Genomic DNA, 18432 nt, shown 5'->3' on the forward strand with positions numbered 1-18432 from the left:
GCCTTACAGTCCAGTCTTAATTAAATCTGTATTTCATCAAATTTCTTCTAATTTAAATTTATACACGAGTTAGAGTTTAAGAAATTGGAATTGTCAAAATTTAGGGACCATGACGACTAACAATAGATTGTAGTAATCTAGTTCAGACCTAAATACAGTTTTTTTATCTCTCACACTAACATTTTTCTTCATCCGGTTTGTTATTTTTAAAAATGAGTCCTTTATCAAATATTTGACTCTCTATTAATATTTCATCACATTGTATACAAATGAAAGAATTACTTGGTTTACACTTTACACTGACATTTAAACTAAAAAATGGTGGTGACTTGCAATTCTGATTCCCTCTAATTTTCTCTGCTTCTATGATTTGAATTTTGAAGAGAAAGTTTTCTGTTGTACAGAGTTTGAAATGAAATTCTCTGATTAATTTTATCTGTTCTTGTTCTCTTTCCCTCGAAAAGCTTTTTTCAGCGTGGGCGTTTTTGCTCTGCTTGTTGGCATGTTCTTGAGCCCTGACTTGCAATTCTTGCTTTCTTCCCAAGCCCTATTTCACGGCTGCCCATGCTGTATCTTCAGTGGCTGGAGATGCTGGTATTGCATTCTTCGGGTGGATAGTTGGTTAATGGTTTAGGTGGAGATTGATTTTGAGTGTTAACAGAGAATTTTTCAGAAAAAAAATTGATGTGGCAGCTTCACATCTAGCACTTCAAATTTATTATTATAACAATAAATAGATAGATTGTATCCATTTGCTTCGTTTTGGTATTTATTTCGTTAAGTGGCTCGCCATCAACTATTTCCCCCGGAATCCCATTTGTTTAACCATCTAGACAGAGGCCTGGAAATGAACCAGGGAAACATCCTTCATAAAACTATTGATTTTACATTAATGCTGATAAACATGTTACAACTACCAGAATGAATTTGCTGGTATCTTCATTTGTTAATCATATGCAATCCACCTAAAACTCTTGATACTCTACAGAATTAAAAGCAGATATCACAGTTCAAATGTTGGGAAAATTCTGTCATCCTTGACTAAATTGAAATCCCGATCAGTTCCTGTTTGCTCTTCCATTTGAATTCTGCCCTTTAGTATCAGATAATGAACCCTGGCTAAGATAGCTTGATCTCTTCTTTTTTTTAGTATTCCAGGAAAACACATTCTCGTTCAAACCACCTACTCTTACGTCCTCGTTTTCATGATTCTGGGAATTTAGTTCTTCATGCTTGGGCCTCTTAGAGGCAGGGGTCACATTGAAAGTATCCTCACTGGATCTCTCACTTCCATTTCTTAACTCTAATAACCTTTCTTCTGCCCCAATATCATCACTGGCCTGTGCATCGCTGTCTCTCCTCTTCCTTTTAACTGAATGCTTAGGCATGTCTTGTGCGCTCTCCACAGCCTTCATCCATTGTAGATCACTTAATGTATCAGCATATACCACTTCTTTCCTTTTCCGCTTTCCACTGACACTACCACTATCAAAAGCTTTGACCTTCTCATCCTTATTTAGTGCAGAGTATACCCAATCTGGCACTTCATGCTCTTCCATGAGACGAGATCTGTAATTCTCCTTTAGCCTTCTCTCTTCATCCATTCTCTCAAACAGCCAAAATTCCTCATCAGATCGGGCTGCAAGGCGATTAATTTCTCTCTCGCTTGGCACATCTGTCCCAAGTGAGCTAGTACCTCTACGCATGATCACCTCCAACATTTCTCTTCTGTCCTGGGCTGCATTAAAATACCATGTGTTTAAGTAATTAATTTTTAGCAAGATTTAGGAAGCACAACACAGGAGACTCACAAGTTGCAAGGTGCCAGGATATGCTAAGTTGAACATAGACTTCTTTTCTAAGTGTCTGTGCTTCATAGGGTATAAAAGACCTAGTGGTGATTCTTAATTCTTAATCTCTAAGTAGATCTCAAAATCAGAACAGGAAGTCAAATAGAATTAGGAATGCAGTATTCATCTTCACCAACTTATTCTTCTTAACATTGCTCAAATGCTCAACCAAAAATAAAAGTTGCTCAAATGAGAAGATAAGATGGAAATGCAGGTAAACATACGACAAAGAATGTAGACTATGCATGTAAGGAACTTCCACATTCATGTGCATAGGATGAGACTCTAAAAAAAACAAATTTAAGTGCATCAAAACTTGCTAGTTTCCATAATTTGTTTATAGCTAGAGCAGCAGTTCAGCACATGATACAGCCCATTATTGCCCATATGTCTGAGAAGAGCTGTTCAGCAAAAGGTTGTACATCAAATAAGCAGCAGTATATTTTATTACAACACGCAAATAAATGCTTCCCTCTTTCATCCAAAAAATAGCTACTTACAAATATTTGCAGGATATATCAAAGGTATGAGAACAAACCTGTTGAAGTTGTGTTGAAAAGCCCTGCCTGGATGACTTTGGCATCAATCCCCATCTTTTGTTTAGCACGCTCTAAAATCACCTCTTCAACTGATCCCACACTAACCAGCACAAAGACTCTAACTTCCTTTTTTTGTCCAATGCGATGAGCTCGATCCTCAGCTTGCTGATCCATTTGTGGGTTCCAATCACTGTCAAAGATTATAACCGTATCTGCTGTTTGTAAGTTCAAACCAAGACCTCCAGCACGAGTGCTCAAGAGAAACATGAAGTACGGAGAATCAGGAGCATTGAATTTCTGTAGTAGGGAACCTCTTTCCTCTGTTTTTGTTGAGCCATCAAGTCTAAGAAATTTATAATCATGAAGTCGCAGATAAATTTCAAGAATGTCCATCAGACGAGTCATTTGTGAAAAAAGGAGGACTCTGTGACCAGCTCTCCGAAGTTTTGGAAGCAATCGATCAAGAAGTTCAAACTTCCCTGATGCTCTGATGATTTCCTCCTTATGCCTATACATATCATAGTCTCCCACAAAGAGGTAAGGATGGTTACAACACTTTCTAAGTTGCATTGTCAAGTTCTGTAGGCTTTTTGATTTTCCAGAACCTACAAATTGTTCACTTTTTAGTAAACGGTTGTAACTCAAGCTCCCAAAAAAACAGGTAAGCATAGGACAATGTAAAAACCAACTAATACTATGGAGGTGGAAGCTTGCTTTAGGGGTACAACACATGGGTGGACATTTTTCTTTTCGATAACTTTAAGAAAGGAAAAAAAAACAAACATTAGGTGATTCAAAATCACATTTATTTTTATCTAACAAAGGAATCTTATTCCACAAATTCATCACAAAGTTGCAACCAGAAAAACCTATCAATATCCAACCAAATGGCAAAAAGGATTTCTAATTACTAAAAAATATTGGCAGAACTGATTCATAAACATTCTGAGGGTATAATTATAGTCAAGGTCTTTGACCTTTGAGAACCAACTAGCAATACGGCGGGAGGGGAATACACAAATAACTTTAGCAGAAGCTAACCAATATTTATATAAAAACTCAAAAGTACTTGGGAAAAACAATTGTATTTTTATGAGGCTAAGAGAAGTGTGTAAGGGCATAACAAGAAAATAATTGAGATACAAACCAGTAGCTAAGCCAACTCTGCCCACGTCAGTTACTTGTTGATAATACACTTTTTGCCAGGCTGACATATCACATTTGAGTATGACCTGAGATTTCCCAGGGAGAAACTTTTCCACTTCATTCTTCTTCCTCCTTAATATGAAGGGCCTTATTACCTAAAAGAGCAATTGAAACATCAGAAAGAAATTGTGAAAGCAAGAGAATAATAAACAAGGCAGAAACCTACTTGATGCAGACGCCGAATAATCAATAACTGTTCTTCATCTGTTAGTGAGACATCAACTCGGTCTGCAAAGGGAGCATTGAACCAGTCCTCGAAATTGTGAACTGAATTGAAAATGCTTGGAAGGAGAAAATTGAGCAGGGACCACAATTCCTGCAAACTGTTTTGAATTGGAGTACCCGTCAGCAAAAGTCTTCGTTGAATGTGATAGCTGCACAAAAGAAAAATTTAAAATTAAATTAGAAAAGAGATATATTTGATTTTGTTCTCTCCAATTCAAATGCAATCAAATTAATGAAAAGAGAATTGATTTAAGAAGAACCAAGAAATTCAACAGATATATTCTGAGAACCTAAACCGCTTTAGAAGAAATATATGACAGTGATGTAGTAGACCAAATTTAATGCTTCAAAGTGAAGTTACAATAAAGAATCGGGTTGACAACATTTGTGTTCTGATTAAGCTATTTATCTAAAATCTTACAGAGGCTGAATAACCATAGAATAGGCTATAGTTTCAAATTTAAGTTTTTGGGATTCACCTCAAATTGAAACCAACTAACTCATGTCCCTTTAGAGCTAAAGATTAAGGAATTAAAAGAAACTTATGTGTAGATATAAATCCAAACCGACATGAAAATATTAAATAAAAGAGGAAAGCTGAACTACAGGAAATGAACAGCATTGTTGACTGGTTTGACTGGGCTATCATGGTTTTGAAAGCTATATTTCATTTTGATTCAGCCTATATTTTTTTCTTCAGTCTGGTAGAGCAAGCAGTTTCTCTAGAATTCTTCAAAAGAAAATAAAAAAGGACAGTTCACCCAAGAATTTAGGGAAGTGAACATATTAAACAGTAGTGTAACACAAGTACACAACATTGGTGATCATATTAAACATCAGTATAACACTAATACTGGTCATGGAGAATCATACCTTGAGTCCAGGGTTCTGGCAAGAGCACACTCATGATTCTTCAATCGATGCCCTTCATCCACAATCAAGTAGAGCCAATGGATTTTCTTGAGAAATGCTTTGTCTCGCATTATAAGATCGTAGTGTGTCAACAAAACATTAAATTTCCCCTCCCCTGACAATTCTTCTTTCATTGCTTTCCTCTCATCCATCCGTCCATCATAAAGAATAGTTTTGATGCTGAATCAGAAAGAAGATGCACAAGTTATTTGAAAGTGAATATGTGTGAAGAATCCAAGTTACATTCTCCCACCAGGAGAACAGGTTCGGAAATGGTTTTTTCTTTATCTGCCTGGACATACCTTGGAGCCCAGGTTGAGAATTCATTCATCCAATTTGGCAGAACAGCCTTTGGAGCCACTATCAAGTGAGGTCCAGTCACACCCTTGTATTCCATAAGATGTGCTATCAACGAAATGGTTTGTATTGTCTTCCCAAGTCCCATTTCATCAGCCAAAATTCCATTCAAGTTGTTATTAAACAAAGAAAGCATCCACTGGAGCCCTTCTATCTGGTAAGATCTTAATTCTCCACCTTGAAGGATGGATGGCTGCTCAGTTACCTATAAATAATTACAACATACTAACAATTGTTAGGATTACAATGGACTTACCCTAAGCTAGTTAGAATTCCAGTGTGCTACAGTTGTCATGAATTTTGAATGTACTGCAGGATTACAATGCAGTGTTTCACAGATACCCACCTTTTCTTGAATTGAGTGTATGGCAGAATTGTATTGCCGCTGACCTTCAAGTAAATCACTAGTGTCACCATTATAATCAGAGTCTATCAAATCCACATCTTCGTCAAGAGGCGAGTCCTTATTCTTCAAGGCATCTGACTCCGGTAAATCAGCTTCTAAATCTTCCAAGGGTTCAATACCATCAGATTTTTTGGAGTCCCTTTGACGTTGAACAGCTGCTCCCAAATTTACAAGCAGTTTATTTGTTTCTTCAAGAAGTAAAGTCAATCTTTCATTCTTACTCTCTTTCACCATTCTCATGTAAGCTTCCTGATCATCGGACTTTAAAGCTTGGAATCTCAATTTCTCAGCCCGGGTTGCACGTTGTCTTTGCCTTCCATGCCATGCCTGCAATATTAAGAGAATTTATAATCCATATTCAAACGACGCTAGATGATTTGTCAACCCACAGAGAAAGGCACAATTGACATTCAACATCACAAGAACCAAAAGGACAATATCAAATTCAAACATTCTTAAACATTAAAAGTTCTTATTCTAGCAAATCCTATACCATCGAAAGGATATACACACCCTGACAACATTCTCTGCCAATACATCCAATTTATCATAAATTCATAATAAAAATAGTTCACAAGTACTTTGAATCCTAATAGGTCAAAAAGTTAGAAAACAGACATGTTTTGCAACAAAAGAAAGATAGGGGAAGAGATAGTAGACCTGGACACCGTCATTCCTCTGTTTTCTCCGCTTCAAAGAAGCTTGAATTTGTAACTGGAACTCGCGGACAGCATTCAATATTTCTGCAAAAAATCTTCTTTTTCTGGTCTCTATGTGATTCTTTGTCTGCTCTTCTAATCTTGATAGTCTCTGCATTTGAGGCTTTATATGAGATAAGCAATATAAATAAACTTCAATTGATGCTAATGGAATTGAAATGATCCCTGGACTAATCAGAAGATCTTTCAATTGGCTAGAATGTTACTTGAATAAAACTAGATCTCATGGGAACCATATTGAATATCTGATGATACATTTGTATCATTGCAGCCTTGGATTAATGAAGCCTCATCAATAACAGATGCAAACTATAAGCAATAATATCCATAACATGATAAACGAAATGAGTTTAAACCAAGTCGGGGAGGGGGCCATCCAGTGGAAATGGGTGGGATCAATAGCTTAAAGAATTATAGCACGTGGCTATAAACCAGGGTGTCAAGGGTTTGAATCCCTCACCCCGCCCACAACCGACCAAAAAGGGAAAGAAATTTCCCTTTAGGGGTAGGGAAATCATGATAGGGCTAACAGATGTAAAGCTATGGCACTTTTGAGTGTGCGCATTTTGCAACATGGAAGAGTAAAATAAAACATCACCTCAGCATCCCGTTTCTTCCTTATTTGATCATCAGCATCCATGGCAAACGGATCTCCAACACCATACGGTGGGCGGCGCAACCGCATCATGCCCCAATCATACAATTGTTTGTCGGGACACGCACACTGAACGCGGAGCCAGTATTCAGAGCTGACGTCAGTCCGAACCTTCCTCTGCAACTCTGCCAGCTGCCAGAAAGAATGGCATTGCCAGCAAGGACACAATTATTGTCATTTCTCAGTTTAAGTTGACACTAGCGAATAAGCGAATATTATAGCTATAAATAATTCCGTAACCGAAAACCGTCTTTGACAACAGCACAAGACATAGTAATGAAATTAATTCGCACACACGACAAGCTAAGGAACATTAAACGCCATACTATAAACAATTTGGTTGCCAACGTTATAGAATATGGACAATAGAGCAAGCATGGAATAATCTTTTGAGAATGAATTTTACCTTTAGACCATAAAACTCAAGCAGGCAAGTTGTCTGTAGGTTATCTCCCCTGGTGGAAGGCAATTCTGGTGAAATCAAAATCAGGACAATTTAGGTTCCATTCCAATTAATCCATATGGAGATACAACACACACAGCATGCTAATAAAATAAACATGTAAAATTGAATTGAAGGCAAAGCAGTTTGGCTAAGGGTTCCAAGTTGGTTTAATAAGCTTATCATGATCATTCATTTATCATCACAGTATAAGTAAAGAATAAAGATAAAAAAAAAATAAAAAAACAGTGAACCTTGAAGCTGAGTTAAGCGGTGTTGAATGAGAGTTTGATAACGGGTTTCGGTTGCTTGGTCTAATTTGGAGGCGGAGGAGGCACGGTGGTTGGAGAGTGCATCTTGAAGGTCTGCCAACAAATCTTGTTGTTGAGGTTGAGGTTGAGGTTGAGGTTGAGGTTGAGGTTGAGGTTGAGGTTGAGATCGGTGATAAATGGATGAAACGGTGGTGAAGAGGTCAGGGGGAAGAGGAAGGTTGCGAGATATCAGGTTCAGCGCTCCAATCAATGCTTGCTCCTCCATCTTCTTCTTCTTCTTCTTCTTCCCTCGCTCGCGAGAGAGTGAGTTTACAGTAAAATTAAAACACGCCTTAACCCTGTTTTTCCTCTCTAGTCTTCGCTATTTCCTAATCGCCGACTTCCGCAACCCCGTTCCTTTATTTCCTTTCAATTACGCCAACACACGCCTCCACCTTTCCCTACAAAGACCTTTATGCCCCTACTTTGCAACATTCAAACTTGAGGTTTATCATCTATTGCAATTTGGTGATCGGAGTCCTTCATCTTTGGAACCAGCGATTTTTTGTCCTAAAGTCTTTAATATGTGAAATGTCCAACATCTAAATATCTAATGGAAATAATGGTTGATGTGTTCTTCTAATATCTGAGTAATTCATTATATTGGTCCTCAAAATTCATGCCGCTTACAATTTGGTCCCTAAAATTTCAAAAGTCAATCACATTTGTTCTTGGATTCCCCACTCATTAATTAAACTTAACGGAGATGGAAATATGGATGTAACAAGTTAAGTGGCACGTGGACACGCCACTAAGCCTCTCACGTGATAATATATCACTACCATGCAGTCTTTCACCTTTAATTTGGTTCTTACGTACATTTTACTATCTCACTCACAATAATATGAGAAATGCAAAATCATTGGTATAGACCCACTCAATCAACAAAAGGAATAGTTGTATCATTTCATTTTATGAAATTTCTACTCAAATAAGAAACAAGAACATTATAGTGGATGACAAGTGTAGGGGAGACGGTGGGGAAGAGAGAGGTGTGGAAGAGAGGGGGTGGAGTGGGGGAGGGTGGTGTGGTGCGGTGGGAAGGATGATGGGGAGGAGGGGAGGGAGGAGCGAGTGAAATGTAAGAAATGCACTGGACCTAGTTGCTCGTAGGACACAGTAGTGCATGCCATATTGTATGAGGAATAACCGCATCCACATCTTTCACTTTGAGAAGTGCGAACTAATTTAAAACATTGTATTATTGTTTCAAAGATTTGTATAGAGTTTCACCAGTTATGGGCTTCTGAGCTCTGGCCGTGACTAAGTATTCACATATTGTTACATAGCTTCAAGAACTAGAATCCGAAAGTGATGCATATTTTTTAAAAAGTAACTATAAAAAATTAGTTTCATGAATCTTACAAAATGATAGTAAGATTAAGGGCTTGTTTGATAACTGTTTCCAAAACAGTTTTCAGTTTTTAAAAACTGAAAACTTGTTTGTTAAGACCTGTTTTCAAAAACTGTTTTCAAAAACAGTTTTTGAAAACAGTTCTCTTTTTTCAGTTTTTAAAACTAAAAAACCAAAACAGGTAAAAGATGTTTTCAGTTTCAGTTTTTAGTTTTCAGATATCAGTTTTCTAAATGTTCGAAAACATGTCATTCAAACTATTTTCTTTTTCTGAAAACTGTTTTTAAGAATTGTTTTTGAAAACTATTTTAAAAACTAAAAACTAAAACTGCTATCAAACAGGCCGTAAGTATTCACATATTGTAAGATTCAGGAAACTCAATGCTTTACACTCCGCCTTCTCCTGATCCAGCAGCAAACATATAATAAAAGTATAAAACATAAACGATAATAGCAGCATAAGAAGATGTGGTATGAGGATCCCATGGAGGAGTCACGCTTTCTCCAACGATAGCTTTCCTGAGTCCTCACTCTTGCTGCTTGCAAAAACTCCAGAGCTAAAGACACCTCTCATCACGATATTAATCATGCTTTACTTAAGCATAAAATATATTATAAAATCACCTCCCTTGGTAAAATCACAATTTTTCATCTAATTAGTAATTACACTTCCACGTATTGTCATAATATTGTCTCTAAATCATGAGATTGAGGGTTCTCATTTTGTACATGAGAAAGCAGCATACTTCGTGACCCGCACGAGCACCCACAGTGATGAGATAATAAGTCATTGTTGTGGATGGCGGAGACCCTTTGGTCTCAACCAAAATGATAGTTTTTTGGCTTAATCCAGTTTTTGGTCCCCATCTTTTGTCATAAATATGGCTTTAGTCCCTCGCCGGAGTAAAGGTGGGGATTGGTCCCCAGTTTTTGGCAAAATAGTTGGCTTTGGTCCTTCCGGCCGGTAGAGTCAACGCCGGAGCTCCGGGAAGCTCATGTGACATTGCCATGTCATTTAATGAGCTTAGGTGGAATTTTTATTTATTTATTTTTTGAAATTTAAAAAAAATTAGCCCCAGTAATTATGTCCCTAATTAACCTCATATATTATTTAAATAAAATCATTAAAAAGATGAAATTCAACAAAATCCTTTTGCAATACCCAGAACTCCAATGCCACAAAATCATAACTCTAACCCATATTACACAAAGAATATTCATCAAGCACCACCAACCTCCTTCACTTAATCCTTTTGCAATACCCAGAACTGATGTCACCATCAAAATACACCTCCTCCACGCAGGTATGGGTAAAGGCTGGAGTTTTATAGCAAAAGGAACACGGGGCAAAGAAAGGTGTTGGCTTTGTTGTTTTTGTGTAAATGGGTATTATTTGCTGCGGTGGATGGATGATACTCAGCAAATCTTCTCAAAACTTTAGCTTCCATGCAGAGAAGTGAGAACGATGGTGTGGTGGCAACGGACGAGATTGAGGACCTGAAGCGCCGATCTGAACCTCGCGCGATGAAGGCATCAGTTTGGTGGTGACAGATCTGAGCTTTTGGGAGTTTAAGAAGGTGGTTGGGGCGGACCAGATCTGAGCTTCTGGTGCCTATGGATTCTGTTCTTGCGTATCTGTTGGTGCTGTGATTCTCCTAGCTGGGCGTGGTTGTTGCTTGTGCTTGTGTTATGTTCATGAAGATGATGAAATGATGATGAAGATCAATTTAATTTAATTAAGGGAAGTTTCAAATTGGGTTTCTGGGAAAGAAAAGATGAAGTTGAGGATGATGAAGATGAAGATTGAATGATGGTGATTAATCTAAGTTTTTTTTTAAATTAAATAAAAAATAAATAAATATTCCACCTAAGCTCATTAATTGACGTGGCAAGAGCCACATCAGCTGGCGGAGCTCCAGCGTTGACCCAACCGACCGGAAGGACCAAAGCCAACTATTTTGCCAAAAACTGGGGACCAATCCCCACCTTTGCTCCGGCGAGGGACTAAAGCCATATTTATGACAAAGGATGGGGACCAAAAACTGGATTAAGCCTAGTTTTTTCTTCTCTATGACTTAATCTTCCAGCATTTTTTTTTTGGAGTCGAAAACCACCTTCCATGTGTGCACTGCATTTTTCTATATTTTATTTTATTTGATTCTTTGGGCTGCTCGAGAAGAGAAAAAAGACAGTTGGATGGAACAAAAATTATGTTTTACCATTTGCTGCCTATCAAAAAAAAAAGCGTTTTACCATTTGCTGTAAGACTATTCCTAATTCATACTAGGACTAGGATCCAACTTTACATGAGAATCTGTTAAGGGTGTCAAAGTCTAAGAAAATTACAGAGGTATTATCCTTTGTTCTGAGTGTTTTAGCCTCGTTCAGTAACAAACTAGCAATCTTTTCTGCTGTATTCTCTTTCTCTGCATTGTATCTCTCTCTATTCTGTGCAGTTGAGAAAGGACATAGTTAGAGCAAGTTGGTGAGACATAGAACCAAATATACAACGAGAAACAGTTTTATCTTATACAAAACCTGGAGTACGAGCTGAATTGCTTTCTTCGCGCCGATGACATCCCATAATCCATCACTGAAAATTTCACAGATGCTAAACTTAGATTCAACATGGCAAAGCGAAAAATACAAATGTTTAAACAAATGAACTAGTGAGTAGTGACTGTAATGTTGCAAAATCCAAACACATCATGGTTTGGATTTTGCAAATTTCAGCCAGTTATTTCACCACCTATGTCGAGAAGGAATAAAGCTCGTCTAAGGTGGACAAGCAAATGTATATCCATCCTTGATTTAATTAAAAGTATATTTTGACGTTATTCCACTAAAATTTTGAGGTGGATACACCTTTATTTGCTCACTATAGAAGAACTATTTCCTTCTGGAAGGAGCATTGAAAGCCAGTGACAGTGAACGAGATCTTCATTCAGCTATAGAAATTATAAAACTCAGAAGCAAAATCACCTAGCCAGGACAGCAAAAGCCTTGCTTGATTGATCAATATACACGACTTCACTTATATAAGGTTCTGAACTGAACCGAGAATCCTGCTGTTTTAGGAATTTGTCCCCAAGCATCCTTCCAAGATTTATACCTGCACCGAGCACCAATCAGTAATTGCCAAGTCAATCTTGTAACTCAGGAAATGAAATTTTTGTTCTGTTTCAGTGATTTTTTTCTCCAGTCATACCATATAGACGTGTTTCCCCATCTTTCAACGGTTCGCCTGTCCCTTTTATTCTGAGTCTTTCAGAAGAACTCGTTATCTTGTGATCTTCTGTCATCTCTATTTGTATCCCATCAACACTACCGAATATAATAATTAATGAGTCTCATAAGGGTATAAAAGTATACTCACAAGAATTTGAGTCTATTTGGGCCAATATAATCATAGACAGCATACGAAAAACAAATAGCTGCAGTTAAAACCACCCATGTAAGAATAGGGCATCTATTTGTAATGCAATTAGGGTAAGTAGGTAGATAAGTAGATATCTAAAAGGCTGTGAAAATTTATAACTAGAGAAAACTGCTGAATGCTATCAACTGCAACTTGAAAATTTTAAGAGTCTCCATTCACCGATGTTCTCAGCTATCCACTTTGAAAGTTCCAGACCAACATGATTCTTAACGTAATAAGGAAAGTGAAACTAGCATAAACCACTATTGCTCTGTTTGGAAGAGCTTATTTGAGTCTATCTTATAGCATAAGCGCTTACGTGTTTGGGAGAGCTTATGTAAATAGTTTATACTTTATAGCCTACCTATAAGCTATTTTGACCTTAATTTTATAAGTTGTTCAAATTAGCATATGAATAAGAGCTTATGCCTATCCATAAGCTATTTTTAGCTTATTTCAATAAGTTTCTCAAATTAGCTTATGGATAAGCGCTAATACGATAAGCTATTATTGCCACAAGCGCTTAACGAAGCTGATTACCCAAACGCACCCTATAACCATATTATTTGGTGTCTGATAGCCTATTTTTTATGTTGCCTACCCTATGACCCATTCAAAATTCAAACAAATCATTCCAAGTGTTCCAGTTGGTTAGATTAACATACCTCATAACACAGGCAGAGTCTCCAACATTTGCACATTGTGCAAAGAAATTTTCATCACCATCAGTCCACACCAGAAGCACCGTTGCCGTACATCCCTGTAAATAGTTTGGAACCAAAATGTACAAACCATAAATACAAAAAAAAAGTAGCAGAAAATAATGCAGAAATACTCATCTACATGACCTATGGAGCTAAAAAAGATCAGAGGGGATCACACCATACCTCATAATAGTGATTCATGCATGCTTCTGTTTGAGAAAATGCATCTCGGAGAACATCGGAAGCATCACAGAGTGATAAAACCCTCTCCCTTTTTAAGGAATCCGATAATATACCTGAAACTTTCTCAGGAAAAAGCCTGAGGAGAGAATTACAAAAAATTAGTAGTCTTTCACAGATAAAGAACAGGAAAAAGCTTGAGGAGAGAATTACAATAATAATCTCAATGTCCATCACTGGTGCATGACAGATAACAATGGAACTCACTTTACAGCAGGCCAGGAATACTGGTGATGCAAATAATGACATCAATGTGACAGTACTTGTTGAAATTATAGGGGGATTCAGGTAGGAAAGGAAAAAAAAAAGAATAAATGCAGTGGATATTATTCGTTTGTTTGTAATGATGTGATATAAAATACAAAACACAAGCCCTACTCATACTTGTACTAGAGCCCAGTCCTAATTAAACTAGGAAATAGATTAGGGAATGAAATATGGAATCCACTCCTGCAAGATCCAACTCACTATGATATTTCAAGATACAATAATGATATAGTGAGATATTCTCTAAATATCCTAGCACTAGGAAAGTAAATAGAGTCTCTTAAATATAACCATATTTAATAGTTTGGTAAATTACGGAGTGAAAATTCATTGAAACAACATAAATCCAGAAATGAGTTACTAAAAGATACAGGAAAAAGTTGAAACAGAGAGAACATATTACAGAGCAATCAGTAGACAATGTACAGTGATAAACAAGAATGCTCCGTGAAAAAATTAAGTTAATCTATTCATCAAATCCAATGTCCATCGTCACCAACATAGGCAGGGACGGACCCAGGCTTGGGGAAAAGGGGTGACCGCCCCCTGCTGATCTGAAAGAGTTTTTAATACCCATACTAAATATCAAGACTAGCCCCCCACCCCTAAAGTGAACCAGCCCCTATCACAAAAGATAAAATTACAAAAGGTTAATCCTCTCATCAAATAGAAGACTATGAAAAGTGAATCCTAAAATATGTTAAACATGATTTTCAAAATAATGTAAGTTTTGTACATTTGTCTTCAACAACCTAGTGAGTCAACCTTATCTTTTGACTTCTTATATGTTAAATATAAGTGTAAAATAAAATATGTGAAGAGGCATACCCATACAGAAGAGTGAAATTACTCTCCAAAAGTTTTGAAAAACATCACTTTTCTTCCATTGCCTCTTCGCCTATTCCTACCTAATGTCTTCCATGTGTGGGCAATTGATGTTGTTCAACAAAGCTATTCATCTTCCCAGTTGCAGTTTGTTTTTGTGTCTTTAAGCACTAAGCACCTTTTTTTTTATCACTGTTAGCAACTTTTTTCCTTTCATTTCAAATTTAAAGCCCACTAATTTAGCATTTATATGTTTTAGATCTATTTAAGATTTATATACAATGTATTCCCTTCGTCGTAAACTATAAGTTGTTTAAGGTTATACACAGATATTACAAACCCATCATTTGATAAATAATTTGACTTGAACACCCCTACATATTTAGCTGAGTTATATTAAGGAAAGAAAAATGTGATTATTGTTTAAGTGCATAGTGAGAGTTGTGATAAGTGAACATTGAAGTAGGTAAGAGATATATCAATTTTAAATGAGGGTGTACAAGGAAGAAAATGAGAAACAATACTTTAAATTTGAAAAATAACATATATTTTTAAACCTAGTACAAATGCTAAAACAACACAACGTATATTTTGGATGAGGGAGTAATACATTAGGGAAGAGTTATCAAATTAAGAATCATAGAAGAACAAAGTTCGGATGATTGAAATGAGGTGCACATTTTTTGTAGGTGTTTTCTTTATGTCAAAATTTGTCTTGTTTGGTTTTATGAAATATATGATATTTTGTATGAACTTTTATATCATTGCTAATAGCAAAATTAGTCACATTGGATTTTGTTTAGAATGCATTAAATTTTTGCCCCCCTTACTATATTTTCCTGGTTCCGTCCCTGAACATAGGGAAGAGTATAAAACTACAGAGCATAAAAATGCAGGTTTCGTAAAAAGGGCAACCAATAAATATGGCCGACCTAAGGCAGAAAATACTAACTTGCTAGCAGATTTGGCAGCCCCATCTCCACCATGCCCATCACAAATACCGAAAAGTCCAAACTGAAAATTAGGCACAGAGGTGGGTTAGTTCCCCCTAGAAAGTGTGAAATACAAAAATTGCGAAGACATATATTGAAGGAGAGTGAAGAATAAATCCAGAACCTGATCCAGCCCAGGTAGAGGCCATTGATAATAGCAAACATCTTCCATAGGAAACTTTTTTCCTCCTCGACGCATAGCCATGGGATCTGATGTCATACCAACCCCAAAGGGAATGCGATGTTGATTTTGGGAAGAAATATGAACCTGCCATAATCAAATTGCAAATTTTACGTAGGAATTTTTTTCAGGGGCGAACACAAAAATCTACAACGGTACGTAAAAGTGAGATCAATATATAGTGCAAAAAAGATAAAATTATTTACCAATTAAATATAATTACAAAAGGAACTTTGGAAAAGCATAAAGAGAATTATTTTCTAAGTGAAGACAAAATAATGACATTTAAGGCATTTACCCTTACTTATAGAAGACACGTTATTTTCCTATCTCGCAAGGGAAAAGATTGATCATTGAAAGAATAAAACCTACATTTCCAATTCAGTCTAGCTAAAATAACATTCTTAATAATTTCTATTCAATCTATCTCAACAGAAACAGTCACGTTCTATTTCACGATTAATAACTATCCTCCTATATCTGCATACATGAAACCGAACATGAGTTGGTATTCAAGTAAATTCCTAAACAATATATTGTCATGACAAAGCATCCTTGGATTGTAAAGGAGAACAAAACACTCCATATTAAACCCTAAACGGCACCTCCTCACATCCAATATCATGTATAAAAGGTAAGCTTTGCATAATAGTCAAAACATAAAACGGGAGCGGCTTAAACTGAAACGGAATCATAATACTTACAATTACTTTTGATGTGGTTCCGAGGGTTATAATATCTCCATTCGCAAGATTTATTGGATCTCCCCAATGCCTACTTTCAGTGTCTGGATGGTTGATTGACTTAGAATTCAAAAATGTCCCATTTAGGCTACCCATATCCACCAACTCCCATTTCATCTTCTGAAAATTCAATTTTAACAACAATTATTGCACACCATACATGTTAAACATCCAAGTGCAAATAAAATAAGAGAAGAAAAGGAGTTTACATCCATATTCCACTTTATCAATGCATGCTTTCCAGACACCTCTGAATCCTTGATCAATAAATCACTCGGAGGAACTCTTCCTAAGGTTAGCGGCAGACTAGAGGGATTTGTTGACTGCACGGAATAGCGAAGTCCACAAGAAGGGCCACTGATAACCTCCAGAGTAAGGCAACTTCCTGCAATTCTAACACAAAGATATATTGAGCACATCACATCAAGGAAATGAAACTACATGAAGCAATGGCAACTCAATAAAAAAATAAAAAAAGAGTGAAAAAATTACTTTGATCAGAGATATCTCTTTGCACAAAATCCTGCAGCTTATCATTCTGAAAATGGGTAGGTGTGGTGCTATGCCTTGGAATTTGAGCTATGTGAGATGGAGTGAACTTAAGTGTTTGGCCAACATCAACATCAACATCAACATCTTGAGAAGGATGAGAGATAACATCGAGAATCAAAGTATCACCTGGGGGCAAATTAGACGAAGGAGAAAAGGACTGAAACCTTTGCTTGTGAACAAGTTCCTGGCCATGGGTTCTGGGTGATCGAAAATGAGCTTCATTGGGATAACAAGCACCTTCAAGATCATAATCTCTAGGCAATTCATGGAATGACAAGTTTGCAGCAGCAGAAGCAGCATCGTTTTCATCAGGAACGAGGGGCCTCTCAAGCTCACCAACACCAACACCAACACCAGCCTATAGTAGTAGCCATGAATCGAATCGATTGAAATCTTGTTATTAGGGTAAGGAAATTAAATGGTTAGAAAAAAGGGGAAAAAATTGATTACCTTGATGGAAGAGCGGAAACGAGAAGGGAAAAAGAAGCGCCATGGTTTGAAGAGAAAGAAGAGGAAGAGAATGATGAGAAGAAGCATAAGGAGAAGAACCACAGTCACAATGGTTTGAACACCCATCAATCTCGATATCGATCGTCTTCCTTCGCTTCAGACTAGTTACTCATTGCCATTGGGTTTGGGTTTGGGTTTGGGTTTGCGACAACCTCGCCCTTTCTTTGAAATGGTCTCTCTTTACATTTCTTTCTTTTTACATCCAAATTTATTCATTTTTTACAATTATACATCCCAATAAACTGTCCTTCTTTATATTTCAAGTTGGAATTTTTTAAGTTTCATTATCACATCATTCATGCATAATCAAAATTATTTATGTATTAATTGGTGGGCAACCCATTTCGGGGAGATCCACGCGCTCCTTCTAGGAGTGAGCCTATGTTGGCGCCTCCCCAACATGTCACTGCGTCCTACCCGATAGTTTGGAGGTGTTTTCTCTCCGTTGTACCATTTTATGTATTAATCAAATTTTTTAACTTTCAAAAGAAAAATCAAATTGTTTTCACTATGTTAGTAAGTTTCTTGAAAAAACTAATTTTAATAGGTTTTATTATATTCTCAGAATGAACATATTCTCACAATTAATTATTTACATATTTAAATAATAATGAAAATTAAAAAATAATAATCAATAAATTTAATTTATCTTAGATATACCTTATCATCGATTTTTATTCGAATTATTTCATGCATTAATTGTTGAATTTTTTTTATATCAACTACAACCATAGACATCTTAAGGGCTCGTTTGGCACACCGTATTAGGCATGATAGCATAAGCTTATACAATACATTATGAGTTTATCCATTGTTTGGTGATGACATTGTATTGTATAAGCTTATCCATCAAAGTCCCCTTATACGTTAAAATGACGTATTATTTAATCCATCATGTGAGTGATGAGTAAGACATGATAAGGTTGTGACGTATAAGTCGCCATCACCACCGCCCTCTGTTGCTGCCAACTTACACTACCATTAGCACCACCACCGCCACCGGTGTTGCCGCCACCACCCGATC

General features: G+C 36.7%; 2 protein-coding genes across 3 annotated transcripts; both read right to left on the reverse strand.

Annotated features, from left to right (window-relative positions):
- Window positions 1–866: 866 nt before the first annotated feature.
- LOC130741409 (probable ATP-dependent DNA helicase CHR12) lies at window positions 867–7981 on the reverse strand. The gene is made up of 11 exons (XM_057594304.1): window positions 7566–7981; window positions 7276–7340; window positions 6813–7001; window positions 6156–6305; window positions 5436–5822; window positions 5035–5294; window positions 4694–4912; window positions 3762–3969; window positions 3537–3690; window positions 2389–2994; window positions 867–1738 (listed from the first exon to the last, which is right to left on the reverse strand). Exons 1-11 carry the CDS (start codon window positions 7846–7848, stop codon window positions 1059–1061), a joined length of 3201 nt encoding a protein of 1066 aa, XP_057450287.1. The 5' UTR covers window positions 7849–7981; the 3' UTR covers window positions 867–1058.
- A 3192-nt stretch (window positions 7982–11173) lies between these two features.
- Window positions 11174–17596, reverse strand: LOC130741410 (protein phosphatase 2C 70). Of its 2 annotated transcripts, XM_057594306.1 has the most exons (13): window positions 17349–17596; window positions 17025–17256; window positions 16839–16925; window positions 16556–16731; window positions 16308–16466; window positions 15547–15690; window positions 15383–15444; window positions 13282–13417; window positions 13060–13154; window positions 12185–12300; window positions 11959–12088; window positions 11515–11569; window positions 11174–11424 (listed from the first exon to the last, which is right to left on the reverse strand). In XM_057594306.1, exons 1-13 carry the CDS (start codon window positions 17472–17474, stop codon window positions 11266–11268), a joined length of 1677 nt encoding a protein of 558 aa, XP_057450289.1. In that variant the 5' UTR covers window positions 17475–17596; the 3' UTR covers window positions 11174–11265. The 2 variants fall into 2 exon arrangements, with proteins under 2 accessions (XP_057450289.1, XP_057450288.1); XM_057594305.1 differs by having other exon boundaries at window positions 16839–17256.
- Window positions 17597–18432: the final 836 nt, after the last annotated feature.

The sequence above is a fragment of the Lotus japonicus genome, chromosome 2 (genome assembly GCF_012489685.1).
Source record: "Lotus japonicus ecotype B-129 chromosome 2, LjGifu_v1.2".
Classification (NCBI taxonomy): Eukaryota; Viridiplantae; Streptophyta; class Magnoliopsida; order Fabales; family Fabaceae; genus Lotus; species Lotus japonicus.